At 43.5% G+C, this 14,735-nt stretch overlaps 1 protein-coding gene across 7 annotated transcripts in view; it reads right to left on the reverse strand.

Annotated features, from left to right (window-relative positions):
• Positions 1-14,735, reverse strand: part of DGCR2 (DiGeorge syndrome critical region gene 2) — a 107,227-nt gene that overhangs the window by 41,753 nt on the left and 50,739 nt on the right. For all 7 annotated transcript variants that reach the window (XM_030292507.1, XM_030292504.1, XM_030292503.1 and 4 more), the window contains one exon: positions 1,518-1,643. In XM_030292507.1, coding sequence (XP_030148367.1) covers positions 1,518-1,643 — 126 coding nt within the window. The remainder of the gene's footprint in view (positions 1-1,517; positions 1,644-14,735) is intronic.

The following is a 14,735-nucleotide window of genomic DNA, read 5'->3' on the forward strand; positions in this document are numbered from 1 at the left end:
CATGTTTTTATTACTTAAGAGCGTGTATGTGTGTGTAACTTATTAACAAAGGTACAGAGATTACAACAGAGGAAATGGCAGTGCTGGCCTGTAGCCAAGGAGGCATGCCACAGCATTGCTGCGATGCAGAGAGGGGGACAGCGCCACCTGCCCACTGGGGAGGGCCTGCTCACATACTGAGAAGCATGCAGAAGGACTCTTCACTGTAGACCAGGAGCCAACACTGAGAGTTATCCCTGCTTGGAAGGTAAACAGTGTGCACAGCATATGTCTGCTGTGTGGCATGGGCTTGAGGGGCAGGAAGATCACCAGCAGTTCCTAAGCCCCAACATGTGATGTGTTCCACCTGTCACATCTAGTGTCACATCTAGTGGGCTAGAGGTGGAAACACTGAGGTGTGCACAGGTCAAGCACCTCGGCTGGTGAGCAGTAGGGCAGGCTTCCACTCTAGCTTCTCACCCACCGCCACCTTGGGATGGGTCCAGGAAAAAACCCCTGGGGACAGAAGTCGGTGGCTGGGAGCAATGGATGGAGGGAACATTACTTTTTACTGGCTCATCTTTTTTTAATCATTTGAAATTTGTGGAATTATTATCTCGATAGAAGGAAGTATTCCTGTTCAAAAGAAAACAGGTAAGCAATGAAAAGGGCGAGCATGAGACAGAGTCAGGGTTCCACAGGGGTGAATCCTGGCACTGCTCCCGTTGGCTGTGTGATCTTGGATGGGCTGACCTCTCAGAGCCTCGGTTTCTTCACTTGCCAAGCTTTGCCCAACGTCCCTTCAACCACAAGAACCTTGCAGTTCACAGCTATTAAGGACCAACGCTGGGCACACTATCAGGGCTTATGGGATGGCTGGCCCCTGCCCCTAGCCCATTCAGTCTCTGTCAGACAGAACCAAGGCACCACACGGGGGCTGGGCTCTGAGATGCTCCCCAGCGCTGAGTGTCTGTGGGATGGGTATTAACATGGCCAACTGCAGTGGACACATCACATGTCAGTTCCTCCTGTCCTGGCGTGTCGTACCTACACATATCATCATGCCTATTTAGAAGGGGGGTTTCGGTGTGGTTTTTCTTTCATCCTTCTTTAATCTTGTAATGCTCCTTTAAAATCTTAACGTTACAGGAAGTTCATTAAATAACTAGTCTCTTCCAAAATGGTTTAACAACAGAGGTAGGGTCTTCCCACCCCATCAGCTGGACCTCATCTCTCGGAGCCTGTTTCTCCATCTACCAAAGGGCAGGCATAGTCCAACCCCAAAAAGCATCTGGCTTGTGGAAACAAGCAGCCTGGTTCCAGAGCCTGGGTTTGCATCATGGCTTCACCACTCAGGGGCTGGGTCAACATATAGCCTCACTCATCAAAGGAGGTTGATGCCCGCTGATCGCCCTGAAGGGTCATTTTAGGAGGCACACCCCTCATCCAGGCAAGTGGCCCTAGGACAGCCAGGGGCTGCAAGGGGCCATGCTGGACCATAAGGCTTAGGTCCCAGACAGGGCAGGTCTGCAACTTACTGCTGAAGCGCACGGGCTGCGCCACATTCACCGCATGGAAATGCTTGGGGTCGTTGCCTCGGGCCCGGCCTGGCCGCGGATCCACAGCCTCCTTCCCATGGTAAGGACGCGACTCTCCAGTCACTTCTGAAAGCAAGAAGAGAAATGGGCTGTACACACTGCTCATGCAGCAGCGGGGCACACAGTCTCAAGTGGCTCTCTGTGGCCAGTGCCAAGATAAAGCCCAGCGTAACCCGCCTACTCAGGGCTGGGAAAACCAGGTTGGAGGTGGGAGGTAGCACGTATTCCAGTTATTCACTTGTTCTTTAAAAATCCGAAACCTTGCTGCTCAGGCCCAGTGGGTCACATGCACTTCTTACTGAAACTATTCTTTTTGTTATTACTAATATGAAATGAAATCTCTCCTTCACTGCATTTTCTAACAGGCAACCGTTAGCATAGCACAGGGTTAGTCAATCCTCCTGAAAATCTCTCAGCAGCTCCAGTTCATGGCAGGCAGGCAGGGAGGAGAGGTCTCTCCAGAGCCCAGGCTTCCCCTTCCACTCCAATGGCCTGGGAGCCTCTCCTTAGTATGAAGAGGGAAACACTGTGTGATACCCTCCTTTGCATTACTTGCACTGGGCCTGAGCAGCAAGGTTTCATAGATTTTATAGGCGTCTGTGCACCTGCCTGCTGGTGCCTCTCACGGCCTCAAGGCCAGGGCCTTCTGATATTCCTGCCTGGCTCCTGGCCACCTGGCACAGGCCCTCATGTGCAGCTGGAAGTATGAACAGGAAGCTGAGGATGAGGAATAATTCTAGTTTTATGGACTACGGTCTACTAGCAATTCACATATCGGTGCTTCCACAGTCTCTCTGGGGAGGGTGGGGTCTCCCATCCAGAGAGTACCACTCTCCCCCTCTTCAAGGTGAGGGGTGATGCAGAGACATGAAGCTATGTACCCGAGGCACAGAACGGGAAAGTCAGAGGCAACATCTCACCTGGGCCACATTCCTCTCCACTCTGCCCGCATGGGGGCATCTTGGTGCACAGTGAGGACACCTGGTGCAAGGTCAGGACAGATAGTGTCGAACTTGGGTCTGCATGGTTGCATGCAGAAGGAGGCCTGCTCTGCTTCCAGACAGCCTGAGGCAGAGGATGTGGGGGACCTGGGCATGGCGTGCAGGTGGCCTTCTGCAAACCCACCTTCCCTGACTCCATGGTGCCCCACTTGACTGAAGCTCCTCCAGCTATCTGGTTTTGCTCATGTCACAGATCCTGATGTTATTTTCATAAATAAACTGTATTTTTTCTCATTATAAAATAACATGTGAAATACTTAAGAAATGTGAAGTTTGAAAAGCGAAAATATATAACCTATTACTATGCTAAGGTCTGCTGCCCTTCCAGTCTTTTCTTTTTACATAAATCCCTAAAAATATTGGGATCACATCACTCCATCTTATGATTTGCCTTGTAAGCTTAAGACTATAAATAGCTTTCCATATTCCTAAAAGTGCTTAAGAACATCACCTTTAATGGCTGCACAGTATTTTGTGAATAGATTTAATTATAATCCCCTAATGGTTCGAAGTTCAGGTTGTTTGCATTTTTTCATTACCCTACAAAAGGTTCCACAGAACAACCTGTTTACAAGTCTCTGTGTGTGTGCTCCTCCTTCTTTCCTTCTGAGACCCTGGGTAAGTCACGAGCCCTAGCAGCTCTGGTTCCTTCCCCACTAAATATTCAATACAAGTATTTCCCTTCCCAGGCATGTGATGGGGATCAGGAGCCATCAGATTACAAATCTCTCTCAATAAATGTGCTACCAATGTCTGAGATAAGTTCAACGCAAGGCAAGGCCGTAAAGCAGAAACACAGTCAAGGCCCCTGGCGCAACCTCACTGCCAACACAATGACCTCATTGCTGCCATCCATGTGCTGCAGCTGCTCTCTTCAGGGCGACATTGGCTCTCCAGGACTGGAGTGGCCCATCCACATCCTGAGCACTGTCACTCCCAGCAGGAGACTGGCAGCTCTGACAGAGGGCAGTGCTACAACAGGCATCCCCTGACTCCCTGGGAGGCAGGCACAAGAGTGGGGAGAACCACACTGGGCTTCTGGGGGATGGTGGACTGGAGATAAGGACAGAGGGAAACAGAAGGGCTTCCCAGCAGAGGGCACAGCCTGGGCAAAGGCCAAAGGCGGACACGTCTAGGACAAGCTTGAGGACAAGTGTGGGTGTGGTGAGTGCATGTTTCCCTACACCTGAAATGCATGTCTCCCTCTGTCTGCCCCGACAAGCAAGACCTGCGATTCCACTTTGTGTCTTGGCCTCTGCCCCAGACCAAGCACAGCAGCACCCAGTACAGGACAGACCAAAATGCTCACAGAAAGACACATGAATCTGGGGCACAGGGTGGGGAGAGAAAGAAAGGGTAAGAGTGCGCTGCTGGGGCCTGGATGCTGGCTGACAGCAGAGGGGGTATGGGGAAACAGGCAAAACGCTTAGGGAAGTCCCCAGAAAGCCAAGTGGTGATGGGGGGAGCCACTTTGCACTGAACAGGCTTCTCCTGCTTGCTCAGGTGGCAATCCTGAGCCCTTCTCTTTTCTATTATTTCTCTTCACAGTCAATCACCCACAGCCATGCCCTCATCACTCAGTTGTTCAGTGCCACTAGGGGAACCCACCAGCGCGGACAAGGGACTTCCCAGTGTCCTGGGGGCCAAGAGAAGCAAGAAATGGGTGCAGCTGGGGAGGAGACAGAGCTCACTGGAGTAACATCCTCATAGACCCCTTAGGATGACCTCTAACAACACAGATTTCCTTCTGCAAACCACAGACAGCGTTTCTTCTTAGGACCAGTTGGCACGTGTGAGCTGATGTATGTGCAGTCAGCCCCAAGAACTGCTTTCAGATGCAGACAACACAAAGCAACTTTCCCTCTCCCTTCCTCTCCTCTTCAATCTCCTAGGGCACTCTCCTAGGCATGGGGAATCCAGCAGTGAGCAAAACAGTGGATGATCCTGTCCCCATTTACAGAGAGGTCACACACTCTGCCCGCCTTCTCTTCCATCCAGCAATTGGCCGTGGGTATACTTACGTCCTATGATTGGAAATGGAAGAGTCTGAGCGTGTACCCCAGCCTCCAGTCCCCAGCCCAGCCTGCGATCTTGAAAAGGGTACTCTCTGCACCACAAGCTGCCATCTGTGTTCTGCTCTCTTCAGGTGTCCTTGCTAAGACTTCAGAACAGCTCTGGCCACCAAAGACAGAATGGGAGTGCATGGAAGGAGACGTGAAGCAAGGAGAAGCCAACATGGTTGACCCGGTACTAAAAAAGCTGAGGGAAAGGGAAATGTCTTACAGATGGGAAAGTATACTCAGAAGTGTTATGAGACTTGCTTCACAGCAGAAGTAAAAAACAGAGGGGAAATGTGAGCCCTCTTCTTCCTCCATGTCCACAGGACCTGAGCTTCCTCCCACCTCACAACCCAGCCACCGGCCACTAGAGGCCTGTCTCTGCCCATCTTCCCAAGCAGCACAGTCCTGTGTGCCCTGGGGGGCTCAGGGAAGCCCCCTCTTGCTCCCCTGGGCATGCTAAGTTTCCTGCTTTCCCAGCAAAAGCCTCAAAGGAAGAGCTCAGGGGGCCACAGGAGAGCCGTGAGTCCAACAGGGAAACTGAGTCAGGGCAAACAGTGGCAATGCTTGCTTCCCAACGTTCGTTATTTGTAAATAGAGGACAAAATGTGAGTTGATTCTGTGTTTCTAGGAACACATAACTTGTTCAAATGTGGCATTAGGGTCCAGACGAGCTTGTAACCTCTCCAAATAAAGGGTTAGACAGACCAGAGCTTCTTTAGTGTCCAGGTGGACATTCCAAGGCATGTCATTTTCCTTTATACCAAAACATGGTAAAAAAAAAAAAAATCAGATATAGGTAAGTCAAGTAACACTTGCTTACCAAAAGAGGATTTCTAACATCAGAGAGCCTGAAAATATAAAATTTTGAATGGTATTTCCATTATGTCATATACTCTTTACATTCTTTTCCTTCCCAGCCAGGGTCACAGAGCTTATTAATAATCTTCCTGAGGTAAAGGTTTGCCAGTGGGCAAGCCCCAGGACCACCATCTTTGTCTCCATTCTATCAAGGTTTTGAGACCTATGCTTTTGAAATACCAAACGAGGGGCACCTGGATGGCTCAGCTGGTTATGCCTCCAACATTGGCTCAGGAGATGATTTTGTGATTTGTGGGTTTGAGCCCCACATCGGGCTCTGTGCTGACAGCTCACAGCCTGGAGCCTGCGATTCTGTGTCTCCCTCTTTCTCTGCCCCTCCCCCACTTGTACTCTGTCTCTCTCAAAAATAAACAAACATTAAAAAAATTTTTTTTAATTTTTGAATACCAAATGAGGACTTATGTTTTCTCATTTTATACCCATGTGGACAATATATAACTCAACACAGAGAATAACTGCAAAATACAGCCCTGTCAGTTCCAAGTTCAAAATCTGCCTCCCCCATTTTCAAGAGTCCACAAATGTCTCAGGCACAACTTCACAGAAAAATATGCCTTACCTTCCATTAAGGATGGTGACAGAAGCTGAAGCCATCAGACAGTCCTATGACACACTCAAGATGTGGCCGTGGGTCTAACTGCCAGCACAGAGATGGCAGAAGCAGAATGAGCTGGTAGGAATCCTCACCTCAGGTCTTAATTCTTATGTCTGTCTATCACAAGATATGCCTCCCCTCCTCCCAGTCCCCTGCTCCTAATCCCATTTCCTAAAGACATCTCCTTTACTTGTTTCTTCTGATATTTATGTCCATATTTTTTTTAAATATATATTTTTTAACATTTATTTATTTTTGAGACAGAGAGAGACACAGCATGAATGGGGGAGGGGCAGAGAAAGAGGGAGACACAGAATCGGAAACAGGCTCCAGGCTCTGAGCCATCAGCCCAGAGCCCGACGCAGGGCTCGAACTCGCGGACCGCGAGATCGTGATGTGAGCTGAAGTCGGACGCTTAACCGACTGAGCCACCCAGGTGCCCTAATGTGTCCATATTTTTAATAATAGGTATACCCAGCTATTTCCAGTTTTATCAATTTTGAATGTTGTCCATTGACTTAATATTAGGACAGGTACAGATTTAGCTCATATACACTCTTACCCACCTCCCCAACAGAGTAAAATTTAATTGCATAATTAAAGTTAGTGGAATAATGGAAGTATTCTTCACCCGTGAGCCAAAAAGCATACAAGGTATTTCATTTCTCTATAACTTCCTTTTTGTCTTGGAGTTAATATTTGCATTTAGTTTAGTTTAGTTTAGTTTAGTTTGAGAGAGAGTGCGACTGCATGTGCAAGCAGGGAGGGTCAGAAGGAGAGGAAGAGAGGAAATCTTAAGCAGGCTCCATGCCCAGTGCGGAGCCAGACTTGGGACTCAATCTCACAACTGTGAAATCATGACCTGCGCCAAAGTCAAGAGTAGACATTTAACTTACTGAACCACCCAGGTGCCCTATCTTCATTAATTTTCAAATTTGCTTAGGTTTTGGCATATCTGTTGGTATTCTTTCCAGTTGCTATAGCAAATAACAAAGGCTAGCAATAAAAAATTTAAACACTTAAAAATATCACATCAGAATCTCCTGGTTCCACTGTTCCCTGGGAAGCCCCTCCTCTACTCCCTACTGTCTATCACTAGTCTGAATGGGCTGCTCTATGGGCTGGGGCATGGTTGTGATCCTAGGGGTCCATATGCTGTCCTCCTGTACTGGACCCTCTTTCCTGACCCCCTGGTCACCTTTTTTTCTACTTTACCCTCTCCTTTTACAAGACATATCTTCCTAAGAAAGGGCAGGGCAACTTTTCTGAATCTTTCCATATCTGAAAATGTCTTTATTCCATTCTCATGCATGATCGGTTCCTCTGGATATAAAACTCCCAGGTTCATAACATTTTTGAAGCTTCTAGAGATATCCAACTACATGAACATATTCATTCACCTCTAGTCTACCCTGAAACTCATTAAAACAACAGTAATGGAATTTTTAAAAAGGCATAGTCACAAGGACAAACAGAAAAGAAGATGGTAAAGTTGTAAAAACTGGAAAAGAGAAGTAATAATTAGCTGAAGAAGGTGACCATACATTGTAATTTGCCTGGGGATGATCTCAATTTGTGCCTGTTGTCCAAGGATCCTATCCAGTTTATTAGCATTTGTCAGTCTCAAAACTTTTTTTTGTTGTTGTTGTTTTGGTTTTTTTAGAAGCAAATCACTCAACTTATTTGAGCCCAGAAAGCTAACTTCTAGGCCAATAGGTGGGCAAGTAGAAAAGTAAGGCATCTATAATATCACATGTCAACTATACTTCAATTAAAATTTTTTTTTAAAAAGAACAAAAAGTAAGGAATTTGGCAATACTTAGCAAAACTACATACACACTGACCCTCTGACCCAACAATCCTATATTTAAGACTTAATGTGAAGATATACTTTCAACAATTTGAAAGGGGGGGGGGGGAGACATATGTACAAGGTTATTTATTGTGGCATCACATTTATTTAGTCATAGACTAACAAGAACAACCTGGTGACGACGATGTAGGAGGTTAAATAAAGTATGGTACGTCTCTAAGATGGAGTGCAGTACAACTGTAAAGAAGAATGAAAAAGATCTTTATGAATTAATATAGTGACTTTATGGGTATTTTGTTAAATTAAAAAAGAGGGGCGCCTGGGTGGTTCAGTTGATTGTGTCCAACTTCAGTTCAGGTCTCAATCTCACAGTTTGTGAGCTCAAGCCCCCGCATCAAGCTGTCTGTCAGCGAGGAGCCAGCTTTGGATCTTCTGTTGCCCACTCTCTCTGCCCCTGCCCCCCTCTAAAATAAATTAACATTAAAAAATATTTAATCAGCCAGAGAAAGACAAAAATCTTATGACTTCATTCATATGAGGAATTTAAGATACAAAACAGATGAATATAAGGGAAGGGAAGCAAAAATAATATAAAAACAGGGAGGGGGACAAAACATAAAAGACTCTTAAATATAGAGAACAAATACAGGGTTGCTGGAGGGGATGTGGGAGGGGGAATGGTCTAAATGGGTAAGGGGCATTAAGGAATCTACTCCTGAAATCACTGTTGCACTAACTAACTTGGATGTAAATTAAACAATACATAAATATGAAGGACTGAAAAATAAATAAAATTTAAAAAATAGAAAATATTATAAAACAAAAAAACACACCATTGAGAGTACACACAGTAAGATATTTTATGTAAGAAAGGCAAAGAAAAAGAAGAGGAAATAAAGTATACATATATTTGCTTATTTTTGTAAAACAAAACAAAAGCAAACTCAAGAAAGGTAAGCTAGAAACGAATGGAATTACTTACCTGTAGGATGTGAGTGGGAACAACAGGGCAAAGGGAAAAGGAAAGAGAATTTTTTTTAACGTATGTATATATATATGTATGTATGTATTTTTATAGGCTTTATGCCGAACATGGAGCTTGAACTCCTAACCCCAAGATCGAGAGTCACATGCTCTACCGACTGAGCCAGCCAGGTGCCCCTATTGAGAACTTTCAAATATATGTTTATATATAGTTATGACTTCTGAATCTTGTTTATGTTTTACATATTCTAAAAATAAATCAGTTACACAACCTTGTGAATATGCTAAAAAACATGAAATTGTATACTTTAAAGAGGTGAATTTTATGGGACAGGAATTATATCTCAATACAAAAAAATAAAAAACAAATTAAATCAACAAGATGAGGAGGCAAAGTTCTACAACTGAATATAAACAGGATGAAATATTAACATCATCACCCAGAGAAAAAAAAAGAATGAATACTAGTGACTTTGACTTGAGAACTGACTATACCCCATCAGTGGGAAACAAACTAATAACATAAAGAACTATAAAGAAATCCTGGAATTTACTTAGTAGGTGTGTTCTTGGTAGTGGTATAGGAGTAGTAATTCCAAAACTACAAATATTTTAGGACTGGCCAAATGGATAGTGTTGGGAACCAAGGTTCTTACCATGGGAGAAAGGAAATAAAAAACATGAGATGGGAGGAGGAAAGGAAGAACTTTAGTATAGACTAGAATTGGAAGTGTCAGTAAATATGAGCTTATTGTTTAACAAAAGGTTCCCTAGCTTCATCCACTGAAAGAAGTGCCTAGAAGCTATAATGCCCAGATAACGATGAGCACAGCTAACACTCAGATCTTGGTTTCTAAACACCATTCCTCACTGAAAGGAACAGGGCTCTTTAGAGAAATGCTTGAGTCCAGGTCTGGGACAGGAAAGCTACAAGATGAACCTGGAACATTTTATAGTGCCAGGAAACAGGAAAGATCTTTATAAAATAATTTATTAAGTGGAGTACGTATAGAATTACAAAATCACCTGATTCAGGTAAGAACCATTGATATAAGCTAAAACAACGGAGTGTATGATGGTTGGACAACACTTAGAATACCACTCCGCAGATTACTCATTACTTATTCATAGATTACTTTTCATTACAAAAGGGGGGAAAAACATTTACTGTAGTGAAATTTGGCAAACATTAGCTTAATCAAGTGATCAAACTTAACATCACCAATAATAGGACAAACTGACCTCATGTGCCCTGATGGGTCACTTTACAACTTGCTTAAAAAAAAAGTCTCACCTGAATCTAATAATGAGAAAACAGACAAGTCCATACTGATGGACATTCCATAAAACAACTGGTTTGGACTCTTCAAATAAGTCAATGCCATGTTGAGATCAATAATAATATTTTATTTATTTATTTATTTATTTATTTATTTATTTTTTCAATATATGAAGTTTACTGTCAAATTGGTTTCCATACAACACCCAGTGCTCATCCCAAAAGGTGAATAATATTTTTTTTAAAGGCTAGGGACACTTCATGATTAACAGATAAAGATGGCAAGAAAAGACGATATGTAACCTTTGAATAAATCCTGCATTTAAAAGAAAAAAAAAACTGTAAAAGGTATTTTGGGGGACAACTGAAAAACTTCAATATGAACTGTATATAAGATAATAGTATTGTAGGGGCGCCTGGGTGGCGCAGTCGGTTAAGCGTCCGACTTCAGCCAGGTCACGATCTCGCGGTCCGTGAGTTCGAGCCCCGCGTCGGGCTCTGTGCTGACTGCTCGGAGCCTGGAGCCTGTTTCCGATTCTGTGTCTCCCTCTCTCTCTGCCCCTCCCCCGTTCATGCTCTGTCTCTCTCTGTCCCAAAAATAAATAAACGTTGAAAAAAAAAAATTTAAAAATAAAAAAAAAAAGATAATAGTATTGTAAAGTTTCTTGCATGTGAAAAGTGTATTGTGTTATGAGATCGTTCTCATTCTCAGAAGACAGATACATTTTAGGGGTAAAATGTCATGATGTCACTAATACACTCTCAAAAGAGTTCAGAAAAAAACGTGTGGAGAAAACAACTGTAGCAAATGGCTATGGGTTGGTGAATGCAGGTAAAGGCAATATGAGCATTCACTGTATTACTCATGCACCTTTTCTATAGACCTGGAATTTCTCATATTAAAAGTCAGAGGAAGAAGGCAGCTGACACACCCAGATCTCATCACCGATACTTGGTGTGCTCAGGTAACCCTGTCCCTCCCTCACCCCAGCAGCAGATGGTTGATTTATGGATGAAAAAGTCAAACAGGTGGTCTCTTGGTAAAGTCAGGGTTCTGTACTTAGAGATGGGGAGGACAGACTCCTAGCCCCTCTTCCTTCACTAAGCTCCCAGAACCCCAGCCTCCAGGCAGATTGGAACATTTCGCTATGGAAAAATCTAACCAGCCCAAGATAGAGGTCCCAAAGGGGAGGAGACCCCCAATGAAACAGTCCAGCCAGTCCACTGTCCAGATGGGCCCAAGAACACAGAACTTTCAGTCTCTCTGCCACACACAGTAGACAGGCAAGGACCACCAACCCCTGAGGAGAGCCCTCAAATTAAAGTCAGACACCAAACTGTAGAGGAAACAACACAGAAGAAATTCATATGGAATGGTTAAACAAAAATATGCCATTAACGTACTCAAAATGAGAAAATATATCTTATCCATAAAACAAGAATGGGATGCTATTAATTTTGTTTTTTGAAATGTTTATTTTTGAGAGAGTGAGCTAGCTAGTGGGACAGAGGATCTGAAGCAGCTCCATGCTGACAGGAGACAGCCTGATGCAGGTCTCGAACTCACGAACTATGAGATAATGACCTAAGCCAAAGTCAGATGCTTAATTGACTGAGCCACCCAAGGGCCCCTGGGATGCTATTAAAAAGGAACATATCTACAACATTAACCCCCCAACCAAAGAAAAAGCTCTTCTAGAAATGCAAACATGATGGCAAAAATGAAAACCTGTTAAAAGATGTGGTGCAAGTAGAAGCTTCCTAAGTAAAACAAAAAGACAAAGAGACAGAAAATTGGAGACTGAAAAAACTGAAGATAAGTCTGTGAGCTCCAATTTCCAAAAACAGTTCTAGAAAGAGTAGATAAATGGAAGAGAAAAAAACTAGTGTTTTCTTTCCCTAAAGAGACAGGAGCTTCTAAAATGAAAACACCTCAGTGGCCAGCACAATGTACCAAAAGATACTCAAAATTTCCAAGAAAAAAAAAAACAGGTTTGGTTCAAAGAACCAGAATTATGGCCATCAGCAACGTTGAAAGCTTGTAAAAATGGAAGAAGATCTTCCAAATTGTAAGGGAAACTTACTTGTTTAAGTAGGCTCCACAGCCAGTGTGGAGCCCAATGTGGTGCTTGAACTCACGACCCTGTCTGAGATCAATATCTAAGCTGAGATCAAGAGTCAGAGGCTTAACTGACTGAGTCACCCAGGGGCCCTGGGAAAGTTATTTTTAGCTAGTAATTCTAAATCCAGGGAAATCTACCATGTATGAGGGTAAAATAAAGGCATTTCCAGACAGGCAAGCAAGGAATCAAAAACTTTTTGTCTTCTGTGTTCCTTTTCTGTAGAAGTTTTTAAAGGCACTACATTACTTAAATGAGGGAATAAACCAAAACAGGAAACCAAAAAACAGGATCTAACATAAGAGACAGGCAGACAGACATGAGGGAGAAATCTACGGATTCTCCCCTGCTGACGGTGAAGAGAAGACCCAAGAGAACAGCTGGGAAAGTGGGCAGCAGGCCCTGCCAGCACTAAGCCAGACAGGTGAAGACAGGGGGCTCCAGGAGAGAAGGTTCCAAAATCACTCCAGCAAAATAATGTGATAGAGCTACAACTCAGGGGAAATCAGGACAGAGATTTGTTCTGCTAAGGACTTTTATTTTTTTAATGTAAATTTATAGCTACTTTGGGAAACAATTTGGCCATTTCTTAAAAAGTTAAACATAAATTTAAAATATGACCCAGAAATCCCACCTCTATCTATGTATTTGTCCAAAGGAAATGAAAGCGTATGTCCCCTCAAAAACTTACACACTGATGTTCACAGCGCCTTTATTCACAAAGCAATAACAACTCCAAAGCCCATCAAATAGTGAATGGATGAACAAAATGTAGCATTACCCACAGAATGGAAAATTTGGTGAGGAAAAGGAACTACTGACACAGGCTGCAAATGGATAAACCTCAAAAACATAATGCCAAGTGGAAGAAGCTAGAACACAAATGGTATGATTCACCTTATAGGACATGTCCAGAAAAGCAAGTCTATAAGACAGAAAATGATTGCCTGGGACTTGGGGAGAGAACAAAGAGTAACTATAGACGGACATGGAGATCTTTTGGGGGCAATGGAAATGTTCTAAAATTCACTGTGGTAATAGTTACAGAACTCTGTAAATTTTACAAAAAAAATGGTTAACTTGTACACTTTTATTTTTTATTTATTTTGAGAGAGAGACAAAGAAAGAAAGAAAGAGCACGCGAGCGCACATGCATACATGCACACAGCCAGGGGAGGGGCAGAAAGAAGGAGAGATAATCCCAAGCAGGCTCCACACCATCAGCGTGGAGCCAGACGCTGGGATCTAACTCATAAACTGTGAGATCATGACCTGAGCCGAGATCAAGAGTCAGACGCCTAATCGACTGAGACACCCAGGCGCCTTGACTTGAATGCTTTTAAAAGTGATGAATTTTGAGGTGTTTGGGCAGTGCAGTCAGTTAAGCAGCTGACTCTTGATTTTGGCTCAGGTCATGATCTCGCAGTTTGTGGGTTGGAGCCCCACGTCGGGCTCTGTGCTTATGGCGCAGAGCCTGTTTGGGATTCTCTCTCCCCCTCTCTCTGCCACTTTCTTTCTCTCTCTCTTGCTCTCCCTATCAAAAAAATAAAAAAAAAGACTTTAAAAGTGATGAATTTTATGGTACATAGGTTTTATCAGTAAAAATGTTAAAAAAATCTGAAAAAGACATATAAAATTTTTTTAAGTATATAGGTTTTTTAATTTATTTAAAAAAATTTAATGTTTATTTTTGAGAGAGAGAGAGAGTCGGGTAAAGGCAGAGAGACACGGGGACAGAGGATCTGAAGCAGGCTCTGTGTTGACAGCAGAGAGCCCAACATGGGCACAAACACAAAATGTGAGATCATGACCTGAGCTTAAGTCAGATGCTTAGCCGACTGAGTGACCCACGTGCCCCCAATACAGGTTTTTTTTAAAGGCAAAACAAGAGGCACCTGGGTGGCTCAGTCCGTTAAGCATCCACTCTTCATTTAGGCTTAAGTCATGGTTTCACTGTCATGGGATCAAGCCCTGCATTGGGCTCTGTGCTGTGCGTGAAGCCTGCTTGGGATTCTCAATCTCTCAATCTCTCAATCTCTCTCTCTCTCTCTGTTTCTCCCCTGTTCACACGTACTCGCTCTCAAAAAAAAAAAAATAAATAAAAAGTTAAAATAAAAAGAAAACTACATGGATGGACCTTGAAAACATTATACCAAGTGAAAGAAGCCAGACACAAAATACCTTACATTGTATGACTCCATTTCTGTAAAATGTGCAGAAGAGTCAAATCCATACAGACAGAAAGTAAGTGGTTTCCAGGGACTAATAAGGCTTGAGAGGAATTGGAGAGTGCCTGCTGATGGGTACAGGGTTTTATTTTGGGGTGACAAAAATGTTCTACAATTGGAGTGATGGTTGCATGACTCTGTAAATATTCTAAAAACTACCGGAAACCATATTTAATGGGCCACTTTTATCTATGGTAAG

The sequence above is a fragment of the Lynx canadensis genome, chromosome D3 (genome assembly GCF_007474595.2).
Source record: "Lynx canadensis isolate LIC74 chromosome D3, mLynCan4.pri.v2, whole genome shotgun sequence".
NCBI lineage: Eukaryota > Metazoa > Chordata > Mammalia > Carnivora > Felidae > Lynx > Lynx canadensis.